The 27,465-nt window shown below is 40.2% G+C and overlaps 1 protein-coding gene across 4 annotated transcripts in view; it reads left to right on the top strand.

Annotated features, from left to right (window-relative positions):
* irf3 (interferon regulatory factor 3) overlaps nt 1–27,465 on the top strand; it is a 59,884-nt gene that overhangs the window by 10,654 nt on the left and 21,765 nt on the right. For all 4 annotated transcript variants that reach the window (XM_066708773.1, XM_066708774.1, XM_066708775.1 and 1 more), the window contains exons 2-4: nt 5,545–5,710; nt 6,107–6,284; nt 6,587–6,633. In XM_066708773.1, the coding sequence (XP_066564870.1) occupies nt 5,546–5,710; nt 6,107–6,284; nt 6,587–6,633 (390 nt within the window). In that variant the 5' untranslated portion in view covers nt 5,545. The remainder of the gene's footprint in view (nt 1–5,544; nt 5,711–6,106; nt 6,285–6,586; nt 6,634–27,465) is intronic.

Genomic DNA, 27,465 nt, shown 5'->3' with positions numbered 1-27,465 from the left:
TCTAAATACATTTTCCTTTGTTCATTACATTTTACAATTATCATACCTCTCCTTTTGAACTCCTCTACATTTCCATGGATATATCCTTTCAGGAGTTTTTCAAATGCCCCACACTTTGCATTTGTTAGGATTGGGAGCAGTGGAATGGAGTCCAATTTTTATATTGCTGTTCAGATCTTCTCCAAATGTTTCCTTCACCTGATACAGCAGCTTAAAAGGAAATGCAAAGGTCATGTTAGATACATATAACATTATATATAACAATCCTATAAATCAACAGTGTACTCTGCTCATTAAAACTCATTGAAAAGGAAGGATAGAAATTAACTTAACCAGTTGAGGAATTTGAAGAAATGGAAACAGTGGACTTCTGCAGTAGGCCTTTGCATCAATTCTGTCCTTCCATGTACAGTGTGGTGCATTCTGTCTTTGACAGATTCTAGATCTGGCCTACATTTATTCATCTCTAGGTGCATTACTTTAATGTGCTCATTGAAGCTATGGGCATCCTCTCCAAAGTCCTCCAACTTTAGCAGAGTCTGCAGGAAATTACATATGCAGATGTAAACAAAATTCCTATAAATGCAAAGACAAACTTACTTTACTAGAATTGCACACATTTGCTGTAAATTGTGGTTAGAACATACGTTGAAGTTTACAAAATTTTAAAATTGCAATTTAAAATAAAAATGCTCTCATCAATAATAAGACCTGCTGTTGTGATGTCCTTGATGTTTCAGAATCTGAGACTGTTTCAAGGCTTCTTTTTCTTTTGATGCTATCTTTTGCCTTCATCTCATTAATGGGTGTTGAGGTGTAGTAATGGCTCTCATTTTTAAATTAATTTCTGAGGCATGCTAGTAAAGTTTACTTAAATAATAAAAAAGGATAATAGAATAAAAAGTAACAATTAAGTGAAACATAGCATTTGGATTACATAACCAGAGTGGCTTCCATCGCCTAGAAATTGAAATTTGGTAATGACACTGCCCTGGACATCTGAATACATTTTGTGAATTGGATACCTGAAATAAATATTAATATAATCATTACTAAAATTGAATTATCAATGATGATGCATAGTGCCATTATTTCATATTAAATAGGTGTGTAGAATAAATAATGTTTGTTAAAGTAATGTAATAAGCCTCTGCATTGTTCTGTTGTCATATACATTAATATATTGAAATGAATACTGGTAAACCTGTATCACCATGCCTGTTCCAATAGAAAATATTACATGTAGGTTACTTATACATTGGTGTATCTTACCATGTGTGCTTTCCAATGTCATCAAAAAGCACTTGAATTAATGTTGAACGCAAGTGAGATTTCTTTCCTTTTTAAATTATTGATCCTTCCTCTGTAAAGCATCAAGTACTTCTGTTGGGAATACTGGAAGAGTGTACAAAGATTTTGAGAGCGAATTAAACGATTCTTAAAAATAGTTGTCACAAAACTATAACTGAATAGTTTTCAATACCTGCCCAGGATCAACACGATATAAAAAGATTTAATTATAAGCCGGTTTCCAAGAAAAATCTCATTCTGGTAACATCATGTGCCGTTTTTATGCTAGGAAATAGATTGTATCCATTTTCGGAATAATGGTTGGTTACATAATTATGCATGTAAAATAAATTTCACCAACATCTTGTAACTTTGTTTTAACTTGAAGTCAGGCCGTATATGATCACTTTTCATTTTAATACATTATCAATAGATAGATAAACAAGATATTGACGTAATGTGTATTGAAATATTGTCGATATTCTAGCTAATTAAGTGACTTAATTTAACCATGTTAATACAAATTATAACATTAAAAATAATGCTGTTCATACTTACCTCAGAAATATGAAGCTCTTCACTCACTGGCAGCCTTGCGCAAATTCTGTTGACAGCTCTTGTCCATCTGCAGCGAAACCCATTCTGCACACGGGTTCTATATAGTGCCTCTCTCAGCCAATGGTTCTATAAATATGGGCAAAGCACCCTTCGGTGCCATATAGAACCCCAAAGAACCATTTTTTCTAAGAGTGTCGGCAAGTTTTTAATACACTCGGATATTAATTGTAAGCACTAATTGTTTCTGTATGTGGATTTCACTCCATGGTGATAATAAAACTGTAATTTCTACGTGATCGCACACGGCACTTGAGATTATATCTTCAGACATAATGTTATGGAGCGCCATTTGTGCCAAAAGTGTTCGTCCATCAATTTGGTAGTTCATTGGGAAATTCATTTGGAAATTCGTCAATTTGGCCATTCAGCCGGCAGTTTGGCCATATAGTAGTAAATTCATCCAGTAATCTGTCAAGTAATTTGTTCATTTGTCTGATTTGTGTGTCAATTAATCTGTAATTACATTGATCAACTATGTAATTAATGTTGCTATTAATTAATATAAAGACAAAGTTCCAGACAACCAGACCAACTTCCAAACATACTTACAGACAAACCAATGAACTTCCAGATGAACAGACCAACTATCAAACATGCACTGTGCCAAACCCACTTGAGGCTTTCTAGCCAATAGGAGCAGACACGCATATTTTAACCGATAAAACTCCAGGGGGCAAAATGTCTCTTAGCCCCCCGTACCCCCCCAGCGTAAAGGTTAAACTTTGTATTTCATTATAGTATTATTATGGACAGTGCTCAATGTGGTGTACATCTGAATATTTGAATGATAACGGTGAGTCTGCAGCACTCAGAGCTGCTGGAAAAATACTGCTTGTAATAGAATTAGCATAATCTATATGACACATGACAAGGTTGAAGTTTTTGGTGTTTTTGTATTCATTGTTAATTCGTTTGGTTAAGAGTCGATGTTTTTGGCATTTTAACAGACTGTCAGATTGTATGTATTTTTATGATGTTTAATTGTATTTAAATGGATATATGTGTTCGATTGGCTAGGGCAAGGTGTTTAGTGTTAGTGTGTTATTTGGCTTTATTATGTATTGTTTTGTTTATTTTCATGTGCAAATTAAAAAAAATACAGTACATTTTCCGACTTAAAGTAAATACAGTGAAGGAAAAAAGTATTTGATCCCCTGCTGATTTTGTACGTTTGCCCACTGACAAAGAAATGATCAGTCTATAATTTTAATGGTAGGTGTATTGTAACAGTGAGAGACAGAATAACAACAAAAAAATCCAGAAAAATGCATTTCAAAAAAGTTATAAATTGATTTGCATGTTAATGAGGGAAATAAGCATTTGATCCCCTATCAGTCAGCAAGATTTCTGGCTCCCTGGTGTCTTTTATACAGGTAACGAGCTGAGATTAGGAGCACTCTCTTAAAGGGAGTGCTCCTAATCTCAGCTCGTTACCTGTATAAAAGACACCTGTCCACAGAAGCAATCAATCAATCAGATTCCAAACTCTCCACCATGGCCAAGACCAAAGAGCTGTCTAAGGATGTCAGGGACAAGATTGTAGATCTACACAAGGCTGGAATGGGCTACAAGACCATCGCCAAGCAGCTTGGTGAGAAGGTGACAACAGTTGGTGCGATTATTCGTAAATGGAAGAAACACAAAATAACTGTCAGTCTCCCTCGGTCTGGGGGTCCATGCAAGATCTCACCTCGTGGAGTTTCAATGATCATGAGAACGGTGAGGAATCAGCCCAGAACTACACGGGAGGATCTTGTTAATAATCTCAAGGCAGCTGGGACCATAGTCACCAAGAAAACAATTGGTAACACACTACGCAGTGAAGGACTGAAATCCTGCAGTGCCCGCAAGGTCCCCCTGCTCAAGAAAGCACATGTACAGGCCTGTCTGAAGTTTGCCAATGAACATCTGAATGATTCAGAGGAGAACTGGGTGAAAGTGTTGTGGTCAGATGAGACCAAAATCGAGCTCTTTGGCATCAAATCAACTCGCTGTGTTTGGAGGAGGAGGAATGACCCCAAGAACACCATCCCCACCGTCAAACACGGAGGTGGAATCATTATGCTTTGGGGGTGTTTTTCTGCTAAGGGAACAGGACAACTGCACCGCATCACAGGGACGATGTACGGGGCCATGTACCGTCAAATCTTGGGTGAGAACCTCCTTCCCTCAGCCAGGGCATTGAAAATGGGTCGTGGATGGGTATTCCAGCATGACAATGACCCAAAATACACAGCTTAGGCAACAAAGGAGTGGCTCAAGAAGAAGCACATTAAGGTCCTGGAGTGGCCTAGCCAGTCTCCAGACCTTAATCCCATAGAAAATCTGTGGAGGGAGCTGAAGTTTCGAGTTGCCAAATGTTAGCCTCGAAACATTAATGACTTGGAGAGGATCTGCAAAGAGGAGTGGGACAAAATCCCTCCTGAGATGTGTGCAAACCTGGTGGCCAACTACAAGAAACGTCTGACCTCTGTGATTGCCAACAAGGGTTTTGCCACCAAGTACTAAGTCGAAGGGGTCAAATACTTATTTCCCTCATTAACATGCAAATCAATTTATAACTTTTTTGAAATGCGTTTTTCTGGATTTTTTTGTTGTTATTCTGTCTCTCACTGTTAAAATACACCTACCATTAAAATTATAGACTGATCATTTCTTTGTCAGTGGGCAGCAGGGGATCAAAATACTTTTTTCCCTCTCTGTAGCTAATATTGCAATGATTTGCAATTGGTAAAGTTTAAAACCAAAATCTTTCTGTATGAACACATGTAGTGCGTGGAGAAATAAAAGAAATAAAGAAATACATATGTGTACCAACAAGGTGTAAAGAAAAGCCCCTCCAGTATAATGTCAAGCCCACCTCACCCCTCCACTGAGGAGAGGCTGGCACAGCCCCACAACCCCACCATCAAGGATCCAATCTATTTTGAAATAAATATAATCCATTGATGCTTGTCCTTCTATCTCATGGAGTATAGACTGCAAGTGTGATTTTATAGCCTGATGGATTTCTGATGAGCGATTTGGATTCTTAGCCTAGATTTTGTAATGAGAGGGAAAACGCGGATCGAGGTGAGAGACAGAGAAACGCCCTTTCTAATAAACTGCACCATTAATGTCTGAAGCCGTTTTATGTGAGCCTGGAGTTTTATTGGTTAAAATAACTGTCTGCTCCTATTGACTAGAAAGACTCAAGTGGGTTTGGCACAGTGCATGTTTGAGAGTTGGTCTGTTCGTCTGGAAGTTCATTGGTTTGTCTGGAAGTTTATTTGGAAGTTCATCGGTCTGTCTGGAAGTTCATTGGTTTGTCTTTAAGTTTGTTTGGAAGTTGGTCTGGTTGTCTGGAAGTTTGTCTTTATATTAATTAATAACCACATTAATTACATAGTTGATCAATGTAATTACGGATTAATTGACAAACGAATTGACAACTTACTGGATAAATTTACTACTATATGGCCAAACTGCCGGCTGAATGGCCAAATTGATGAATTTCCGAATTCATTTCCCAATGATCAGGAGATAGGGAGCCGTTGGATGGAGCGGAGTCATGAAGTAATACCTTTTTTTGTTATGATTTATGTCATTATTATTATTATTATTATTATTATTATTATTATTGTTATGAACTTGCAGGATGGGTTCCCACAAGCCATTGCTCCTTCCCTGGCTGAGAGAGCAGCTGGACAGTGGGCAGTTCCCCGGAGTGTACTGGACAAATCGAGAGCAAGAGGAGTTCTGTATCCCATGGAAACACGGGCTGAGGCATGATTCCTCACCCCATGACACACTCATATTTAAGGTGTGTATATGTGTGTCTGTCAACGTATATGTCTGGTTGTGTGTGTCTGACTTTTTGTCTATGTGTCTTGTGTGTGTGCATGTGCACATCTCTGTCATTGCGCATTGGTCATTCAATCTCTTCTCTAGCTAATAGACTGTAGTGTCTCATCAATTGATCAGTATCTATATTAATTTTATTCCCTTTCTGTGGTAGTTCCAAATGTTACCGCAAGTAGGCAGTACTTCACCATTTATACAAGTATGTGCCATGTAAGAAAGGAGCATGCACCTGAAATAGCCAGTTGTATAGCCAGCTATATGTGTATATCCTATATCCCTCTCTCCCATTTTCACCCTCTCCATCTCTCCCCCCCCTCTCGTCCTTCCTCCCTCCATCTCTCTCCCCTCTCTCTAGGCATGGGCAGAGGTCAGTGGGCTTTTCCGGAAGGGTGTCACCCAGCCTGACCCTTCTGTGTGGAAGCGGAATTTCCGCTGCGCCCTGAAGTCCAAGGGAGTCATCCCATTGGCTGACCACAGCAATGACTCTGCCAACCCCCACAGGCTCTTCCGCTTGCCCTCTGAGAGGGAGAAGGGTGAGGGATCACTACTGTTCACACACTCTGACTGGACAATGCTATACAGACACTCTGACTGGACACTGCTGTATGGACACTCTGACAATACACTGCTGTAAACACACCCTAAATGGACACTGCTGTACATACACTGACTGGACACTATTTTGCACACTCTGACTGGACAATATGGACAAACAATGACCAGACACTGCTGTACACACACACACTTACTGGACACTACTGTACACACCCACACTGCCTAGAGACTACTGTATACTAAGACTGTACTCCTTTGTGTGTTTCTCTCTCTGGATCAGATTCCCAAAAGAAAGTGGAGTCCTCTTCTTCAAGCCTGTCACAAGAGGTGCGTATATCCCTCTTTACATCTCACTTTAGACTTGTTTAACAGTCAGTGAGTCTGGTGATGAACTGTCATCACCAGGTACTGGTGGGTGTAGTATAGGTATACTGACCAATCTGCTGTTTTCTGTCATTGAGTAGTGAAATCAAAGCATGAAATGGCTTAAAAACAAAATAATAATAATATATATATACAGGGAATAAAATGAACACCCGCCACCCACCAAATGCGTGTAGATTTGGTGGGTAAATCTGTCAATCTTATCAGCCACTTTGGCGGGTAGCCAACAAGTGTACGGGAACTCAACTTGTTTGAATTTCTCCTAGCGTATTGGTCAATATGTTTCAAAATACGAATTCATTTGTTGACATTGTAGAATTGGTATCTTAGTTGATTTTGCCAACCGCCAATATCTTGTTTTTTGAAAATATATGGCAGTTGGACAGCCTTTGGTCCAGGAGGACATATTTAATGGAGAGCAGTGAAGCAGAAGCTAGGTTCCTGCAGGTTAGGGATGTGGAAAGATAATGACTTTTAATGACTTTTCATAGTCATAATTACTGACTTTTTAATGACCTGGATCAAAGTGTTTTAGAATTATAATAGTTGCATTGACAAAGTTCATATACGCACAATCGGTGGAATTCTGCAGGTCTGCGCATATCTGCGGAAATCTGCACTACAACGCGCCCCATCGCTTCCTTACAGAGAAGCACGTACGTGTATAATATGTGCAGTGCAATTAAACTACCACGAATCTACAGCTGATATGTTAATCCACCTAAAAGCCAAACATCCTTCTGCGAAACTAGCAATGACAGAAAAGGAAAGAGGAGCAACAAACACATTCATATTACATACACAGCAAGCTATTGCTATTTATATTTTATTCACTGTAAGAACATAAGAAAGTTTACAAACGAGAGGAGGTCATTCGACCCATCATGCTCCTTTGGTGTACATTAATAACTGAGTGATCCTAGGATCCTATCCAGTCTGACTTTAAATGTTCCCAAATTTTCATCTTCTACCACATCGCTGGTGAGTTTGTTCCAGATTGTGACTACTCTCTGTGTGAAGAAGTGTCTCCTGTTTTCATTTTGAATGCCTTGAAGCCCAATTTCCATTTGTGTCCCCGGGTGCATGTGTCCCTGCTGGTCTGGAAAAGCTCCTCTGGTTTGATGTGGACGATGCCCTTCATGATTTTGAAGACTTGAATCAAGTCCCCACATAGTCTCCTCTGTTCCAGGGTGAAAAGGTTCAGTTCCCTCAGTCTCTCTGAGTAGGACATTCCCTTCAGACCTGGAATAAGTCTGGTTGCTCTCTGAACTGCCACTAGAGCAGCAATATCTTTCTTGAAGTGTGGTGCCCAGAACTGTATACATTATTCCAGATGAGGTCTAACTAGCGCATTGTACAGTCTTAAAATTTAACATTACTTCCCTTGTTTTAAATTATACACTTCTGACAATACACCAATCAGCCTTGACATTATGACCATTGACAGGTGAAGTGAATAACACTGATAATCTCGTTATCATGGCACCTGTCAGTGGGTGGGATATATTAGGCAGGAAGTGAACATTTTGTCCTCAAAGTTGATGTGTTAGAAGCAGGAAAAATGGGCAAGCGTAAGGATCTGAGCGACTTTGACAAGGGCCAAATTGTGATGTCTTGATGACTGGGTCAGAGCATCTCCAAAACTGCAGCTCTTGTGGGGTGTTCCCAGTCTGCAGTGGTCAGTACCTATCAAAAGTGGTCCAAGGAAGGAAAAGGGGTGAACCGTCGGGGTGAACTTGGACGGCCAAGGCTCATTGATGCACATGGTGAGCGAAGGCTGGCCCGTTTGGTCCGATCCAACAGACGAGCTACTGTAGCTCAAATTGCTGAAAAGTTAATGCTGGTTCTGATAGAAAGGTGTCAGAAAACACAGTGCATCGCAGCTTGTAGCGTATGGGGCTGTGTAGCCGCAGACCAGTCAGGATGCCCATGCTGACCGCTGTCCACTGCCTACAATGGGCACGTGAGCATCAGAACTGGACCACGGAGCAATAGAAGAAGGTGGCCTGGTCTGATGAATCACGAGCTCAAGGTGTTGACTTGGCCTCCAAATTCCCCAGATCTCAATCCAATCGAGCATCTGTGGGATGTGCTGGACAAACAAGTCCGATCCATGGAGGCCCCACCTCACAACTTACAGGACTTAAAGGATCTGCTGTTAACGTCTTGGTGCCAGATACCACAGCACACCTTCAGAGGTCTAGTGGAGTCCATGCCTCGACGGGTCAGGGATGTTTTGGCGGCAAAAGGGGGACCTACACAATATTAGGCAGGTGGTCATAATGTTATGGCTGATCGGTGAATACCCTAACATTCAGTTTGCCTTTTTTATTGCTTCCGCAAATTGTTTGGATGGAGAAAGTGAGGAGTCCACGTAGACTCCTAGGTCTTTCTTATGCATTAATTTTTCTAGTTCTGTTCCTCCCATAGTGTAATTATAGTGGACATTTTTGTTACCTGCATGTATTACCTTGCACTCGTCCACATTGAATTTCATCTGCCAGGTGTCAGCCCACAATTGAATAAAGTCCCTTTGAATAGCCTGTGCTGCCAAGATCTAAGTATATCATATCATATGCTTTCATATGTGATTGATTAATTTGAAAACGATGATCCTGCACACTGTCGCTATTTGCAAGTGTTATAATTCAATAGAATGCAATGTTTTGGTAAAGGCCTTATGTAGCTCCCTCCAGTAACCACAAGCACAACTGTTCCTTGATTTAAACTGGCGATTTTATTCTGTAATTTTAGTCAGAATTATCACCTTCTGTGAGAACTATAAAGTAAATGAAAATACAGTTAAGCACACTCTTACAACTTTCTTGTCTTATGAGTGACTTATTAGCTTGGTATAACTCTGAAGTGCTTACATACATAAAAACTGTTTAGCCAAAGATATAACAGTATCAAATTAAACACATGAATAACAGAAAAATACCTTATTGGCTGCTTATTACAGAAGGGAGGAAATCAAACACGCCACACTTCTTATTACTGGCATGAATTCACACTTATCCTTATTATTATAAAGTTACCATCCTAACATACACGCTTCAACCTTTACGATATACACCCATAGAAAAAAATAAAATAAAATAGCTAACGGTGTGAGATTGCCTTCACTCCAAAAGTGTGTCGCTACAATAATAATCCCTGTAACAACAGTTCTTAGTCACGTAGTTCCGCCTTTCCCCCGCATAGCGAACACGTAAACAATTCAAACAAGAAACAACGATATAGACTGACAGATTAATTGTCAGTTACACTCCCACCAATCACCTGTGATTTCTGTGAAGGGGTTCTGCAGTTTTATTGGTCGGCTTCCAGGAGGGTAATGGTCTTATGGATGGGTCTCTCCAGATAGGTGGGTTTGGTGATGCGTTTACCTCTCTCATCCAGGGTTGAGTCGCTGATCAGTAACTTGAATCTTCTCACCCGGCCATCCTGTCCCGGATACACTTCTGTAACCTTTGCCAATTTCCACTGGTTGCGTGGTGCAGTATCATCTTGCAATATGACAATGTCATTAATCCTTGCGTTTCTTCTGTCCTTATTCCACTTATGTCTGTGTTGGAGGTTTAAGAGGTACTCTTTCTTCCACCTTGTCCAGAATTCGTTGGCCAAGAATTGTACTCTGCGCCATCTCTTGTGGAGTTAGAGATCTTCCTTGATGAACTGGCCAGGTGGTGGTGAGATAATTGTGGACTTCATTGTCAAGATGTGATTTGGTGTAAGAGGTTCTGGACCTAATGGATCATTCATATATTCAGTAGTTAGGGGCCTACTATTTATAATCACCATGACTTCATAGAGAAAGGTATGCAGAGAAGCGCTGTCGAGTCTTCCGTCTGACTGATCAAGAATGAACATTAAAACACTTCATATCGTGCGGATTTGCCTTTCCCAAACACCACCCATGTGACTTGAAGATGGGGTGTTCATAATAAACTCGCATCCAAGTTCCTTCAGTCGCTCTTGATCCATTTCTTCCAGGGCGTCAACAAACTCGCGTCTTGCACCAATGAAGTTGCTGCCTTGATCAGATCTGATCTGACAAACATTACCACGTATGGCAATGAATGAACGCAGGGAATTGATAAAGGCATCAGTGGTTAAGTCATCAAGCATTTCAATGTGAACTGCTCGAGAGCCCATGCAAGTGAGTAGGAGCCCATATCGCTTTAACTCTCTTCTTCAATCCTTGGTGTAGAAAGGTCCAAAGCAGTCCATCCCGCAGTATGTGAAGGGAGGCATAGTCTCCATGTGTTCTTTTGGAAGCTCTGCCATCCTTTGCTCTTCTGTACATCTTCTGAATTTCCTGCATTTCACACATTTGTAGATGTGAGAGGAGACTGCATTGCTGCATCCTAGGATCCATATACCGTTGGATCGCATCTCATTGATTGTCATTCCACGTCCTTGGTCTCGTACTCTTTCATGATAGTGCTTGATGAGTAGCACTGACAAGTAGCTATCTCTTGGCAGGATTACAGGATGTTTCACATGGGAATGTAGAGTTGCATGAGGCAAGCGACCTCCAACTCTGAGGATACCTTGCTCATTCAGAAATGGACTCAATTTATGCAACTTGCTTGCCTTATCTTTGCTCTTGATGTCTTTCTGATGCCTAATATTGTGTATCTCATGGGAGAAGGCTGCTTCTTGAACCATCTTTATAATGCTGAGCTCTGCCTCTCTCCTTTCTTCTAGGCTTGTAGCTTCACTGGACCTCAGTTTTAAACCCATGGCTTCCCTGACACGTCGCTTGAGCCTGGAAATAGCTTTCACCACTATTGTCCAATCGGAGAACTTGTGAAGGTGATCTAGTAATGATCTTTCTTCCTTTGCCTGGGTATCATGGACCAGGGATTTCTGCAGCTCTGGGTCATTGTCTGAGATCTCTCCCATCTTGACTTGTCCTTTGGGAAGTTCCTCCTGCCAAAGAAGGTCTGGGCCTGTGAACCAGTTGGAAGCCATGAGCTGTTCTGATGTGAGACCTCTGGAAGCGTGATCAGCAGGATTTTCTTCACAGGTCACATATCTCCATTGTTCGGGATCTGTACTTTGCTTAATGCGTTGAATACGGTTAGCAACAAAGATGTGGAATATTCTAGCTTCATTGTTGATGTAGCCAAGAACTACCTTCGAATCTGTCCAGAAGTATTCCTGTAGACCTTGTATCTCTAGCTCCCTTTTGAGCATGTCACTTGTTCGAACAGCTACCACTGCTGCTGAAAGTTCCAGTCGTGGTATGGTCGTAACCTTGGAAGGGTCTTTGGCACCCTCTGCACATTCTTCCTTGGGAATTGTGGCTATAACTTCCTTGCTGTTGGAGATAAACTTATGCAACCGAAGTTTGCCGATACTGCAAAGCTCCCTTGCTTCTTTCACCAGCTGGGCCGCTTCAGCTTTAGACAATACGCTCGTCAACCCATCATCAACATAAAAGTTCCTTGGATAGACTCATCACTGAAGATTCCTCTTCCTTCGGCAGCAAGATGTTTGAGACCATAGTTGGCGCAACCAGGAGATGAAGCTGCGCCGAACAAGTGGTCCTTCATACGATACACTGAGGGTTGAGACTCTAGATCTCCGTTCTCCCACCAAAGGAACCGCAGATAATCTTGGTCTTCTGCTTTCACATGAAACTGGTGGAACATGCGCTCTACGTCACACATGATTGCGACTGGACCCTTACGGAAATGGCAAAGGACACCCAGCAATGTGTTTGTCAACTCTGGACCAGTAAGGAGATGGTCATTCAAGGAAGTCTCTCAAAACTTCGCTGAGCAGTCAAAGACAACTCGTATCTTCCCAGGCTTTTGTGGGTGATAAACCCCATGGTGTGGAATGTACCATGCTGGATGCTTGTTAATTTCCTCCTCGGAGACCTTCTCAGCATCTCCACAAGCTATGGTATCTTCCATGAAGGCTGTGTAGTCCTTGTAGTACTGCTCTAGACACTTGAGACGGTGAACTGCACATGTCTTATTGTTCGGCAGGTTGGGTCTTTCTTCCTTAAACGGCAGCGGCATCTCATAATGTCCATTGTCAGTGCGTCTGATGCCCGCTTTCATTTTTGTCAGGAATCGGATATCCTCTTGAAATATGAGGTCTTCTTCTGTGGCTCTCTCGCTGAAGTCAGATTCAAGTGTCTTGATGATGTCCAGTGCTGTGATTACCTCTCTTACATGTTGTAACGGGTTGGGGGGCCCATCACAAGAAAGGGCTGTATGTAGGTGGGGTCTGGTCTTGAAACACACAGTAGGAAGGCAGGCAAAGGGTACAAAACAGGCTTGCTGTTGTTTTATTGCTTCCCTAAATGGCAGGCACAGTGTCAAAAAGCAAAACAAAACCTAGCTCTGTCTGAGCACTAACTAAACGTAAACAATCCCTAACTACAAAACAAACAATAACAGTAAATGCCCGGGTCGGTGGAGCCGAACACCGGGCAAACAGAAGCACGACAGGGGCAAGGCAGGTTCGTAGTCACAGTCTGTAATCAAAGTTTGTTACCAGTGGGAGGTTGTCAGACAGTCCGGGGTTCAAGAGGGAGAATGGTCCAGGTCCAGAAAAAGGGTCATAAGCCAGTGAATCCATCAACTGTGAGCTTTACCCTTCTTTCTCCTGCTCTTCCACTCTCGCTCTCGCTCTCGCCTCTCTCCGTTGTCTTCTCGCCCTCCGGTGCACCTTGCTACCCCAGCCAAGCATGCACACACTGGTTCGCTTCCTTCTTCCTTTTATAGGGGAAGTGGTGGGTGGGGCTATGGCAATCAGGAGCCCTGCTGGCTTCTGGGGTTTGGAGTCCTGGAGGAGATGTTTTATAGTCTCCTCCACTGAAAGACCCGCCCTGACCACAGCCTTGTCTCTCACACTGCCACAATGTGTTCTACACACATAGAGTACTTGATTTGTGAAGTTACAAGAAGATTGAACACTTGGCATCACCTGTCTAACGATGACCAGATGACTTACTCCAATAGCGTCGCTGTAGTCGATACATGGGTTTCCATAGCCGACTATGCTCCAGCCAAGGTCTGTTCTCTGAGCAAAGGGCTGATTTCCTTTACCAGACACAATTTCTCTTGGAAGGAGAGCCTGGGAGCAGTTGTAGCCAATTAAGAGGCCGACATCACAGCTCTGCTGAGGAGCAATCTCCTCCGCAATGTGTTCAAGATGAGACCATGCTCTTGCAGTCTCTGGAGTGGGAATATGATCTCTGTTTGCAGGAATAAACTCTCGAGTAGGTCGTTGACAGAGAGATTTTCTTCTTCAAGTAAAACCCTCTAACCTGCAACCCAGACAGCTTCTGACAGGGCACGATGGTATTCCTTGAAGCCATTGTAGAGAGTTTCAGTTGTACTGGCTCCTTTCTTGTATTGAGAGCTTTTGCTGTCTCTTCAAAGATAAAAGTGGTGTCGCTCTGGGTGTTAAGGAGTGCATACACAAGAACTTCATGATCTGGCACGCTTGTGGTTGACACCCATACTGGAATGATCGTGGAGGTGTGAGTGTTGGTAATGTCTCTTACGACTCGGTTAGATATGGCCTCACTTGATGCCCTTGTCCCCTTGTCTTGTGGGGGCTCTGTTTTCCTATCCTTTGACCTTTCTTTAGTACGATCTTCGTGCAGGCAGGATGGATGCTTCCTCTGACACATGTCACAGGTGCTCCTGTTATCACAATCTTTCAAGCAATGCCCAGGCCTTAAACAGTTGAAGCACAATTTATTTTCTACAAACTTCTGTCTCTCTCCGGTTGGCTTATCCAAGAACTTCCAATATTTGTGTAGACTGTGACCTGGTTTCTCACAGAAGACACAACTAGTAACAGCAACTTTCTCATCAGAATTGGTTGCCAATACCCTTACTCCGGAGCTTTGCATCATTGGCATCTTAGTTTTTCCATCTTCACTTGGTTTCAAAGCATGAAGGGATGTTACAGGATTGCAAGCGATCTTGGCCTCTCTTGTGAGAAACTTCACAAACTGACTGAAGCTAGGAAATGTCTCAGTTTCTTCTAAGATGTCTATGACCTTTCTATTCCATCTTGAAGTTAGCCAATCTGGAAATTTAGCGAGGATCTTTTGGTTTTCATTACAGTCATTAAGCACCTCAAGGCCCTTATTCTGAGACATAGCAGCCTCACAGCTGCGAAGAAAATCTACAAAGTCTCTAAGTTCAAGACTGTCTTTGGATCCTATCTTAGGCCATGCATTGAGCTTATCTCTGAAGGACTTGGCAATAAGAAATTTGTTTCCATACCTTTCTTCAAGAATGGTCCACGCAGCATGGTAGGCTGACTCTGTTCCTAACAGAAAGTAACTTTCGATGACCTTCTTGGCAGGCCCATCAACATATTTTCTTAAGTAGTATATCTTCTCAGTTGCTGGTATGTTCTTCCTGTCTATCAGAGTCTGAAAAGAGACCTTCCAGTCAGTGAACATGAGTGGTTCTCCGTTGAATGTTACTGGTTCTGGTATGGGGAGGCGACACTGATGGATTCCGCTAGTAACCTGACCATGGTCTTGGTGCCATCTTCTTGTTGTGTGCTTGTCATGACATGTTGTGGTGAGAGACTGTGAAATGAGAAACTTCTGTGCATGACTTCTTTCTCTTTCACAGATTTGCAGTTAGGCAGTTGTCCTCTTTTCTCATCCTCTGAGTATTCATCTTGCTCATACACTTGCATCCGCGCCTTGGCAGCATTTAGTTTCTGGAGCACTTCTAGGCGCTCTAGCTCTCTACGCTTGTCTTCTAGTGTCCTTCGTCTGGCAGCATTTTCAACCTCTAACTTGACTCGAAGCCTAGCTTCTTCTAAGCTGCGTTTCACAGCCTCAGCTTCTTGATCCGCTGTCCTCCTCTTATCTTCATCTTCAAGTCTCTGAAGCTCTTCTAGTTGGCGTTCTTGCTTAACCATTATTTCTAAAGCTGCTTGGTTAGCAGCAACTTCCGCTGCAGCCTCTTGTCTCTTGACAGATGACACACTTGAGCGTCTGGAGGTGACCTTTGAGTTGCTTTGAGACTGGGAGGAAGTACTTGAGTGCTGATAGTTGAGACTTGACTTATGTGAGAGTTTGGACATGCACAATGAATTGCTGTCATTCCAGTGCAGCTCTTCTATTTGGTTGCTTTGGCCTTCTTCCCTTTTTTCTAAATTAAATCTTACAGTCTTGATAATAGACCTTGTAACTGCTTCACAAGTATCAACTCTGCGGCGTATATCATTGTCGGGAATGTCAATTTGATGCAAATTTACATAGGCAAGGTTTAGATCTGTAGAGGTCTGGCTAAACTTGTTTAGGAGGTCTTGTAGTAGGTCTTCAGAGCAATAGCCTGTCAGTTACAGTTTTGCCTCCTTGACCAGAGCCTTCCACTTCTCATAGTTGACCCTAAAACGATGTTCAAGCTGTCTCCACCTTTTGTCGCGCAGTTCTCTGCCCTTTCCGGTTAACCTGTGGACCCTCTCACCTCTTCGTGGCTCTTGTTGTGATGTCTCATTAGCAGCCTCTGTATCATCATTTACTGGCAACCATGACTCCACACCGGTCTGGGTCTCTTGCTGCTGCTCTGTTTGTTGTGATGAAGGTTTGAAGTTCGCGAGGTGTTGCTGTGGCTGCTCAACTTGACCCACCCCATCACCCTTAGTGAAACTACCTCTTTCTGACATTCTAGATAAGATTTGGATAAGTGAGTAGGTAATTTATACTCTAATTCACCATAATTTAAAAATTGGTGCACAGTATAACATGTATAATGCTTGTAACAAAAGCTTGAATAAACACTTTACCAAGAATTACACTATTAACTTACAGGTGAAAATATAATTAATAGGTGTATGCTAACCCTCAATGTTTTGTAACTATATAATTTTAGTAAGTATTAAATAATATTTCTCCAGTAATACACCAGCAATACATTAAGATAGAAACAGCAGATGCATAATACCAGCAAGTCTTGATTAAAAACACAACTATCTCCAGCCCTTATGAATTGTAAACTTAAAGTCTCTTATTAGTAGTTCACAAGGCTAGGACCACTTTCAAACACCTAGACTTGTACTTGTGCATCTGGCTTTCCTGTTAGCCTTGACCTTATGCTGCTTCATGATGCTTCCTTATGTGGAGATTTTCTTCCTATGTTGCAGGTTGGTGCAAAACTCTCTGGCAGATGACAGGGCTTCCCAGGACTTGCGAATCTTGTAGATGTTTTATGGCTGGATGAGATTCTTCTTTCCCTCTTGCTCATGAGGAGCACTGAGTTCTCACTGTAGCTCCCTCCAGTAACCACAAGCACAACTGTTCCTTGATTTTAACTGGCGGTTTTATTCTGTAGTTTTAGTCAGAATTATCACCTTCCGTGAGAACTATAAAGTAAATGAAAATACAGTTAAGCACACTCTTACAACTTTCTTGTCTTATGAGTGACTTATTAGCTTGGTATAACTCTGAAGTGCTTACATACATAAAAACTGTTTAGCCAAAGATATAACAGTATCAAATTAAACACATGAATAACAGAAAAATACTTCACTGGCTACTTATTACAGAAGGGAGGAAATCAAACACGTCACACTTCTTATTACTGGCATGAATTCACGCTTATCCTTATTATAAATATATTATAAATTATCATCCTAACATACACGCTTCAACCTTTACGATATACACCCATAGAAAACAAAAAAAAAACTAGCCAACACGGCATGAGATTGCCTTCACTCCAAAAGTGTGTCGCTACAATAATAATCCCCGTAACAACAGTTCTTAGTTCTGCCTTTCCCCCGCATAGCGAACACATAAACAATTCAAACAAGAAACAACGATATAGACTGACAGATTAATTGTCAGTTACACCTTATAACAATTGCAAGTAGAAACGGTGTTTGGGAGCATGTTTTTTCTATCCAGATCCTTTTCCCTCATATGCACCTGTCTAAGAGTCTATACAGGTGTGGCATTAGCTTTTGTTATTGTGACTGATTAATTACCTGAATAAATGTCATGTTTTAACATGTTCACGACACATTTACGCACCCTCATGTATATCTTTGGCTGGTAAAAATACCAAGTGGCTGGTAAGTTTTTTCCTTCTACCAGACACAGTGGCTAGTGGCCAAAAAAGTTAATTTTATCCCCTGTATATAGCTGAAGTAGAGACACAGTACAGCTTTGTACAATGTGTGAAGAGCTGACTTTTTTTTTTTTCTGTGTGTACTGTTATATAAAAATCAGTGTTTGTAAAACATACTTATTATTGTTTTGCTTTTTATGTTTAATGGGGGTATTTACCAGCTAGTGAAAGTTAGTACATTATTAGAATAATGTAGAAAAATTTAAAGGTATCAGGTGAAATGGGGATCTTGTATCCATGGCGACACGAGGATCATCATTGTTGACAAACGGTATCAAAGGACATAATATTTACACTGACCACAGCGGGATCCCATCTTTTCGTCACGCACTTTTCTATGTAGCACCATTTGCGCCAAAAGTGTTAGCCCGTCAATTTCGTAGTTCATTGGGAAATTCATTGGGAAATTCGTCAATTTCGAAATTCAGCTGGCAGTTTGGCCATAAAGTAGTAAATTCATCCAGGAATATGTCAAGTAATGTATTAATTTGTCCGGTTCGTGTGTCAATTAATCCGTAATTACATTGATCAACTATGTAATTAATGTGGCTATTCATTAATATAAACAGACAAACTTCCTAACAAACCGATTAACTTCCAGAGAAACAGACCAACTTCCATGCAAACTTAGACAAACCAACGAACTTCCAGATGGACTGATTAACTTCCAGACAACCAGACCAACTTCCAAACAAACTTACCGACAAACCGATGAACTTCCAGACCAGCAGACCAACTGCCAATCATGTACTGTGCCAAACCCACTTCAGTCTTTCTAGCCAATTGGAGCAGACACGCCTATTTTAAGAAATAAAATTCCAGGCTCACATAAAACGGCTTCAGCCTAGGGGTGTGCGATACCCCAAAATTTGGGTTCGATCCGATACCAAGTAATACAGGGCCAGAATCGCCGATACCAATACTGATACTTTTTATTATGAAAAGCGGTTTATGTACTTTCATGTAGAGGAGAGCAGTGTGTTATGATTTATGAGGTGAATGAATCATCAATAGGCTAAATCTGAATACATTTTAATGTGAACTAAATTATTTGCAATCATTGTAAGGTGAGTAGTAGAATTTCTGCCTGCCACCTGTGAGACATAAATTAATGAAGCCAGGTTTTTTTTGTTTTTTTTTGCTTTCCACTGCTAATTACTTAATCGCATGCATGTTAAAACACAGGACATTTTTTAAATGCAAATAACAAAATATATATATAAAAGGTTTGAATAAACAAAGTGCACACAATTATTTGTGGAGAACAATGAATGTTTTAAAACTTTCAAAACTTTTATAAATAAGAAACCTTCAAATAACTCAACAAAAGCACAAACTACAGTCTATATTTAATCAGTCTGCTAAAGTAACAGCTAATGATGACCAATTACAGTTAGTAATTCACGTATGTAACACTAATGTAACATTAACCAATGCTGAAGAACTGGTTTGACTAAAATATACATTTCACTACTATATATACCTGGATATTCCTTACCTCTCTGTAAGACTCTGCCAGTGAACTCTGTCTCTGTGTCGGGGGTCTGTCTGAGACATTTCTCTCCTCCCTTCTTTTCTGTTGCAGCTCAGAGTTCTCTTTCATGGGTTTTCATATGTTTAAACAAATTGGTTTGTGTTGCCACAGTAGCGACCTTCCTACATACATCGCAGTTTGCAATGTTTTCATTTACTAGTTCCACAAGATGCTCCTCTTTCGTTCAGCCATGGCATTCATGCATGCAGTGAAAGTAGGCGCCGGTAGTCAGGGTGCACGCCGCGTATGTGCGTTGTTTGAGTGCACAGTCACATGCAACAGCAGTGCTGCTGGAGAAGCACTTCAGATGTGTTCACGACAATGGAGCATTGTTTGCACAGAATGACAGTTCTACTGTTTGATGAAATGGATACAACCTAGAAGAGAGAAAATGAAACTGCACTGTAAAAAATTGGAAGCCAGTTCAACACAAAAAACTCATTTACCTGGCTGCATTAAGTTTTTATATTAAGTTGATTGTAAATGAATTATTAAATAATTGATTCAATGTGATACATCTTGTTGAATTAACACAATGAAGTATGTTTAAAAAATAATCCTCACTAGTGCAGTCACTGACTTAACGAAGAAAGTTATATTGATTCAACTAATTTATGTCAACCCGACTGAAGCAACCAACTGAAGCAAATGATATGGACTGCTATCACGTGATTAAATCAACATGCAAATCATTTGTTGAAAGGAAAATACTACTGTTTATTTTAAACTGGTGCCAAAAGTGAAAAATGTACAACAAAATAGCATCACCTGTCTGCACATATCACAATAACACATTTCTGCCAGTCCCAAACTGTTATAATTGAGCAGTGAACTTAATTACCAGCTTTTGTTCTGACCATAAACCATAAAACTAATTGTAACTTGTTTTGACAGTGCAGAAATACACAGGTTCAAGGATCACTAGTAAAGGGGGACAGCTGAACAATTAAATATCCACATTGTCTGTCCAGTGAAAACAAGGGCAACAGTGTGCTCTCTGACTAGCTAGCAAGCCTAAGCTTCCATTTATCCAAAGACTTCAGTAAACAGTATTCACCTACCCTTCACTATCAGTAACAGATTCAGGCCTATCAATTGCAGGTGGTAACACAAATAACAGATCTACATTATAATTGGAAGAACGATAGTAACTGTCCATCTGTATAATATAGATGTCACCTTAATTCTAAATGCTATAAGTCTAATTCTTATTCCCCTGAATTTACTCTCCATTTTGAACATCTGCTTTAAACAACTGGAAATACTATATTATAACTTTACATGAGTAAATTAACTTCTTGCAATTGCACTCACAAGGAGCTCTGAAAACTGCATTTAAGTGTCTGTTACACATTTCACCACTGTTACACATGATACTGGAGAAGCCTGTTCCTCAGTCCATGGATTCTTGCTGAGCAAGAGTCTCCTGCAATATTCATGATCACCTTCTGCAATAGTTCAGAAGTGTATCTAAGCTCCTTGGGGTAGTCAATATTTAATATGTACAGGAGTCCCATCAACACTCCAAAGGCATTTGGGACATTCTTTAGGTCATGAAGAGCAATCTCCTGCTCCAGGACAACTACAACATCTAGGATTTCTTTAGGGAGCAGGTCTTGTCCACCATCGTCAGTCACAATTAGTATTCCGATGTTCAACCCCTTGGTAATCTCACACACAGAACAGTAAATTACAAATTATGTTTGAGCCAGTTCTTGTTTAGTCTTCGATTACATCAAACCAGGGCAAACAATGCATTATACCCACCTCACATATCTTGACAAAGTTGGAAGGATTTTCACCGAGGTAGTACAGCAGGCCAAGAAGGACAGCTGCTCGTCTGTTCTGGTTTGAGTTCTGTAAGAAAAGAAGCCCCATGAGCCTACTTTCCACCAGAAAACAAGCTCAAATTACCACAATACAATGCTCCTTAGCTGACAAACTGACTGGAATAAACCAGTGAACTATATGGTCAACTGAAATGGAAGCTAGGGCAAAAAACTGGAGTCAGTATTTCAGCGTGGAAATGTCCCGAGAGGTGAACACCTTTTTTTATCGGTTTAATTAGCACAAACCTATTTGTTATTCAAACTTTTAGACTACTTATTTCAAACTTTAACATCTAACAAATTATATGAATGCTATTCTGTGTTTTGATTACACTTAATTAGACTAAATTCAATATTCCTCTCCAACACTTACTTCCTTTTCAAGGCACCCCAAAAGACTCTTAAGTTCCTCAATACTATCAGCCCTCTTTCTGTAGAGCTCCAAGAACCTTGGTAGGTATTGTTCGAGTCCTTGTAAGATCGTCATTTGCAGATCCTTGCAGACTAAGCACATAAACTCAGCACTGATCTGCACAAAGTCAAGACATGAACAAAATCAATATTAACAGTACATTAAGAGACATTGAGAGAAAATTACAATGCAATAGCAGATCTGATCAGAACACAAATATAAAATGTGTGCATGACTAAATGCAAGTTGACCTCAGATACAAGTGGCTCGTCTTCAACAATTTCGCAAGCAGTATGTCCTCAACATAATTTCATCCACCATTTGCCAATTTACCTTTTTCTTCTGCATCTCTGTGATCAACTGGTTTTGCTCTTCCCCAAGGCTGAGGACACTTTTCCCTTTGGGAATATCTGGTAAAAAGTTCACCTCTGATCACCTTTACTTTGTCTTTTTCAGTGTTCTTTGACCTCTTTTTGCTCTTAACTTGGACCTCAGGGCACCCCTCTATGCTTAACCTATGACGATAATTTTGCATCTTAAATTTCAGGCTAAATCTCCAGCCATGCCATCCCTCAGCAGAACCAGGCTCCTTCAAACATGGATGTTTCTCAACTAGGGCTTTGGCAACAATTGCAAAATGGTCATTTTTTTGGATAGGCCTTTACATTGTAAATCACATCTGCTACTCTGTCTAGAATATCAGACTTCATGCTCTTAGAAACTGGCAATAGAGTGCCATCCTTTTCATATGCTTCATTACCCTTCTTGAGTTTGAATTCCACATCATAAGTAAAAGTTGGAATGGGAAATGTATCTGGCCAGGATCTTGGAGATGAGATTTCATCCGGTGACTGAATCTGAACAGCGCTTTCGCTAGAGGATGCTGATGAAAGACTGGCAATATTCAAAGAGGTGTCAGAAAGATGTGAATCAGATGTCCTAAATATCACCTTAAGGGTTGCTTTCTCTTTAGGAAGATTTGAGATGTTGGTCAAGTTGCACAGCTCTTTCCCAAAGTCTGGGTCTTCATATTGTAGAACAAAGTCACCTTGCAAGCCACGCGTGGTCCTTAGTGTTGAGTAGAGGTCTTCCACTGTCTCTGGCAAACTCTCAAGAGTGAAACGTCTTATTTCATCAATTACAACAAAAACACGAAGCAGCAGCATGGTAGACTACACACTAAAATGGGAAGATAATTATTTTAGAATGCATTGCAAAGTTACATCAAATACTCATAATTAGAATGACTCCAACCAAAGAGACGAATTTGATTGTAAAGTTTAAAGTGAGTTATTTGAAAATTCTCAACCAACAGGGAAATTGGATGGGGGAGGGGGAGAAAAGCAACTTAATCTCCCTCTGCTCACCTCGCCACTGAGTAGCTGTGTGGTGAGCGTACTGGCGCACTTTGACTGCATTGCATCATCCAGGTGGGTGTTGTGCATTAGTGGTGATGCACCTGGGACCCCATAACACATAAAGTACTGAGTGTAATGTGTAATTATAATAATTATAGCCTAAAGCTATGAATACAAGTTTAATGGCTAGAATTGTAGGAATCAGAACAGTTTAACAGTTTGTAGGGTGGTGTTAAAGAGATGTAATAAATAAAACTGATGGGAAAAAAAATGATATTTTATATGTATGTTGTTAAGAATTCTCAACAATAATGCAGTTTCAAATTTCACCTTTCAGATAATTACCTTAATTAAGTAGGAATGACCTTGGTGTCACCAGATTTTCTGGCACAGAATCTCCAATGAAAAGGGGAAGTAGCCATAATAGTGTCCATTTCCACAAATTGATCCTTTTGATATAAATGTTGGGGGTATTGTCTGAGTACAATTGGTTCTATCTGTAAACTTGTAAGGAAAAGATTGAATTGCACAATTTAACTCCTCTAAAGTAAATCTTTTGGAAATCAAATCATTCAGGCAAAAACTCAGCTCCACAGGCACAATTCCCTCTAAGAGATCATGAAGAAAATCTGGGGGAAATCCTGTTGCTGGGTGAAAGCCAGATAATCGGTTTAATACACAGTCTCTCTTCACTCCATCAACATTATGTAAATATTCACTTTGCTTGAGCTCAGATAGATTAGCATCATGTGACTCTGATGTCCTCAAAGTAAACAACCCACTTCTTACTTCACAGGTTTGTATTTGTTCTCCACTGGCCAAACAGAACCTGCAAAACAGGTCCACATTAAAGGATTCCTGAAAACCTGCGAGTGAATGTGCTCCCAGGTTATCTGCTGAAAGGTACAGCACAGTTCCCTTAACATTAGATCCTAGCCTGCTGATGAAGAGTCCTTGACTTTCCAAAAGTATACAATCTTTTAACAGTGGATCAAAAACACGATCATACCCATATGTTTTAACATCAATACTTTTACAGAAGATTGCAAGGTTGATGGATGATAAGGATGACCTATACTTAATAGGTACATTTGAAATCACCCAATAGACACCACAGATTTAATGTTTCTTTCTAGATGTCCCTAATGGGTTGCAAATTTCAAAATCATCTACATATAACCCTAGCGCAATACTTAAATCCTCACCAGCAAGGACTTTATTATTTTTGTAATACTCTCCATCATGAAATGACTGATATTAACCTGACTGTAACTCAGGATTCCTTTCTTCTTTCAGGACTGTGTCTAGAACATCTTTCCTATTCAATAGTTCAGTTAGCACTTTCAAAATAGCAATATACACAAATTACTTCTTTCTATCGGCATCTAAATTATACTCCACAGGCTCAATAACAGTAAATTGATTGCTGTAAAATGATAATCTCTTGTGGTCTGTGCCCAGTGGTTCTCCTCTGGAAAGTGAGAGGAGAGGGTCTGTTTTTTGTATTGTTCCTGTTACCAATTTTAGAATAGAGCCATCAGTGTCACATTTGTGCTGCTTCAGTACATTTTCAGTTGCCTGCTTGCTAATTTCACCAGATATAATCTCAATCTCATGAAGCTCGTCAATTACTTCCTGTAGAGCAGACTTTGATACATCCAAGATTGTTTGCATTCAAAGAAATTATGATGCAAGTCTACGTTTAACAGTGTCTTCATTTTCTTCTTGAGGCTCACTCTCCTCATTTAAAGTATCAATTTCAAAAGTTTCTCCTTTTCAGTCATGTTTTGTCTATAGTCTAGGATAAACTCAGCTCTTAAGTCTTGAAAGGTACAAGAGCCATGATACAATCTTTTATGTGAGTAAAGGTTGAGTACACTTTTGACTTAAAAGAACAGTCTTGAAAAGGACAATTGACGGTCTCTTTGCTTTTCAATTGCCTCCCCAAATGGACTAAATATTTAGGTAGGTTTCAGGGCTCTGAAAAGTCACATAATTCACACCTAAGTCTGTCATTCAAAACATGTGGGGACTCTTTACCATGTTCTTTTAACAAATGGCTCTTGAGGGAAAAATGTGAATAAAATGTGTTTAAACAGTCATTGTAAATGAAAGGAAGTGGACAGGTTCTTCCATAATGTGCATGTTTCAGTCTGTAATGCTGAAGAATAATCCTTTGGTTAGAAGTAGCAAAGGCACAAAACGTACAGTTCCACTTCATCCGCACCTTGCTGCACACATCTTAACTGAGTCCTTGTTCCTTTGGGAGAGGGGGAAAGGGAGGGAGAGAGAAATATGATTAGTTAAATCATAATTACTTAAATAACAATAGGGCAATAGATGACATTAGGCAATTCAGTCAGCCAGGGATACAGAGATGATAAATTATACTGAATAACAAATCAGGGATAAGGAATAACACTGAATAACCTAAAATTCACCAGTATTTTCTGGATCGCTTATGGTATGCATATAGTGTTTTTAATAAAGCACGCATATAATTCAAAATATAAAATACAATAAGCATATTGTATGTGAAATAAAGTAATACAAATAAGAGTGCAATATTACCGGATGTACTGGTGAAAGATCAATGCTAATGCATACATTGCAAAGCGCATTGTTACCGGGTGTCTTAAATGGAAAATATGGCTATCGAGTGCATACTGTACAATGAGTTATACTATAGTGTATAAACATTTGTGGCTTAACTCTAGCATTAAAAAACAACTCAAAGCAGTTAACCCGTGGTGCACAAATTCGATATTGGTAATTCCATTAAACATTATAAGTAGCTAAGATGCATAAAATACAATTAAAAACTTTATAGAAACAGTATGTTCTAAAAAATACACTTGCTTCAGAAACGCTCCAAATCCAACGTGTCTAGATCCAGCTACAGCAAATAATTGCCATCTAAAACAATCATGCGTTTCATTTGATCATGTGTGATTCATTTACAAAAGGGAAACTTCTAAATAGTCTGTCCTCTTGTTTGGTGCCGACTCGCTCTGCGTGTTACAACTGCACGGGCTTACTCCCAGCATACTGCAGCATACCCATACTGGAGCAATCTAGACTAATTATCTGTTTTACACAGTAGCATCCCATTTTAATGTGATAGTTATTTTTCTTTAGGCTCCATATAAATAAATATGCACATCAACCCGACATTATATATAGTACACGTTATGACGATACTGTGACAATTAACAAACTACTTAATACAAATAAGCTAAAAATAACATTTCACTCACCTTTAGTAAAGCCGTAAAACTGTTCCGTCTCTCTCTGGTAGCAAAAAAATCTATGGTAAAACTTTCTCGTGGACATCAAATTGGCGGGAAGTCCGTGCCTAACATCCAATATTACTGCCTTCCCATGCCTGCAGCTTAAACCAATGGGGGCAGTATTGAGCATGCATGACTTTCTTGTGTGTATGTTTTCAACTCAACACAATATGGTTAATTATTTTGACTTGATCATGGATTGACTTTATTTCACTCCATGAAAACTTAAAATGTCTTGTCAACTAAATTATTTCAATGCTTTTGTATTGACCTAACATAAAAAAACATGTTGGTACAAATAAAAGGTACAACATATTTTAACAGTGTGGTGTCAATCCTATTGATGCTAGAATCGATCTTCAAAAATTAGACACAGTATCTGTAGTATCGATATTTTGGGATCGATCCACCCACCCATACTTCAGCCTCTAATGTTGCAGTTTATTAGAAAGGGCGTTTCTTGTGTCTCTGTGTAACAGTATGTAAATTAAAATTACCATTAACATAGGCTCGTTAATGAGAAGATTAATTGTTAGAATAGGCAAGGCTTAACAACAGCTTTGCACAGATTAAAATAAGTATTTTTAATCACTATACACTCACCTAAAGGATTATTAGGAACACCATACTAATACTGTGTTTGACCCCCTTTCGCCTTCAGAACTGCCTTAATTCTACGTGGCATTGATTCAACAAGGTGCTGAAAGCATTCTTTAGAAATGTTGGCCCATATTGATAGGATAGCATCTTGCAGTTGATGGAGATTTGTGGGATGCACATCCAGGGCACGAAGCTCCCGTTCCACCACATCCCAAAGATGCTCTATTGGGTTGAGATCTGGTGACTGTGGGGGCCAGTTTAGTACAGTGAACTCATTGTCATGTTCAAGGAACCAATTTGAAATGATTCGACCTTTGTGACATGGTGCATTATCCTGCTGGAAGTAGCCATCAGAGGATGGGTACATGGTGGTCATAAAGGGATGGACATGGTCAGAAACAATGCTCAGGTAGGCCGTGGCATTTAAACGATGCCCAATTGGCACTAAGGGGCCTAAAGTGTGCCAAGAAAACATCCCCCACACCATTACACCACCACCACCAGCCTGCACAGTGGTAACAAGGCATGATGGATCCATGTTCTCATTCTGTTTACGCCAAATTCTGACTCTACCATCTGAATGTCTCAACAGAAATCGAGACTCATCAGACCAGGCA

The sequence above is a fragment of the Amia ocellicauda genome, chromosome 7, assembly GCF_036373705.1.
Source record: "Amia ocellicauda isolate fAmiCal2 chromosome 7, fAmiCal2.hap1, whole genome shotgun sequence".
NCBI classification, from domain to species: domain Eukaryota; kingdom Metazoa; phylum Chordata; class Actinopteri; order Amiiformes; family Amiidae; genus Amia; species Amia ocellicauda.
Note: the sequence above shows the minus strand (reverse complement) of the source record. Positions and strands in the feature narration are given on the sequence as shown.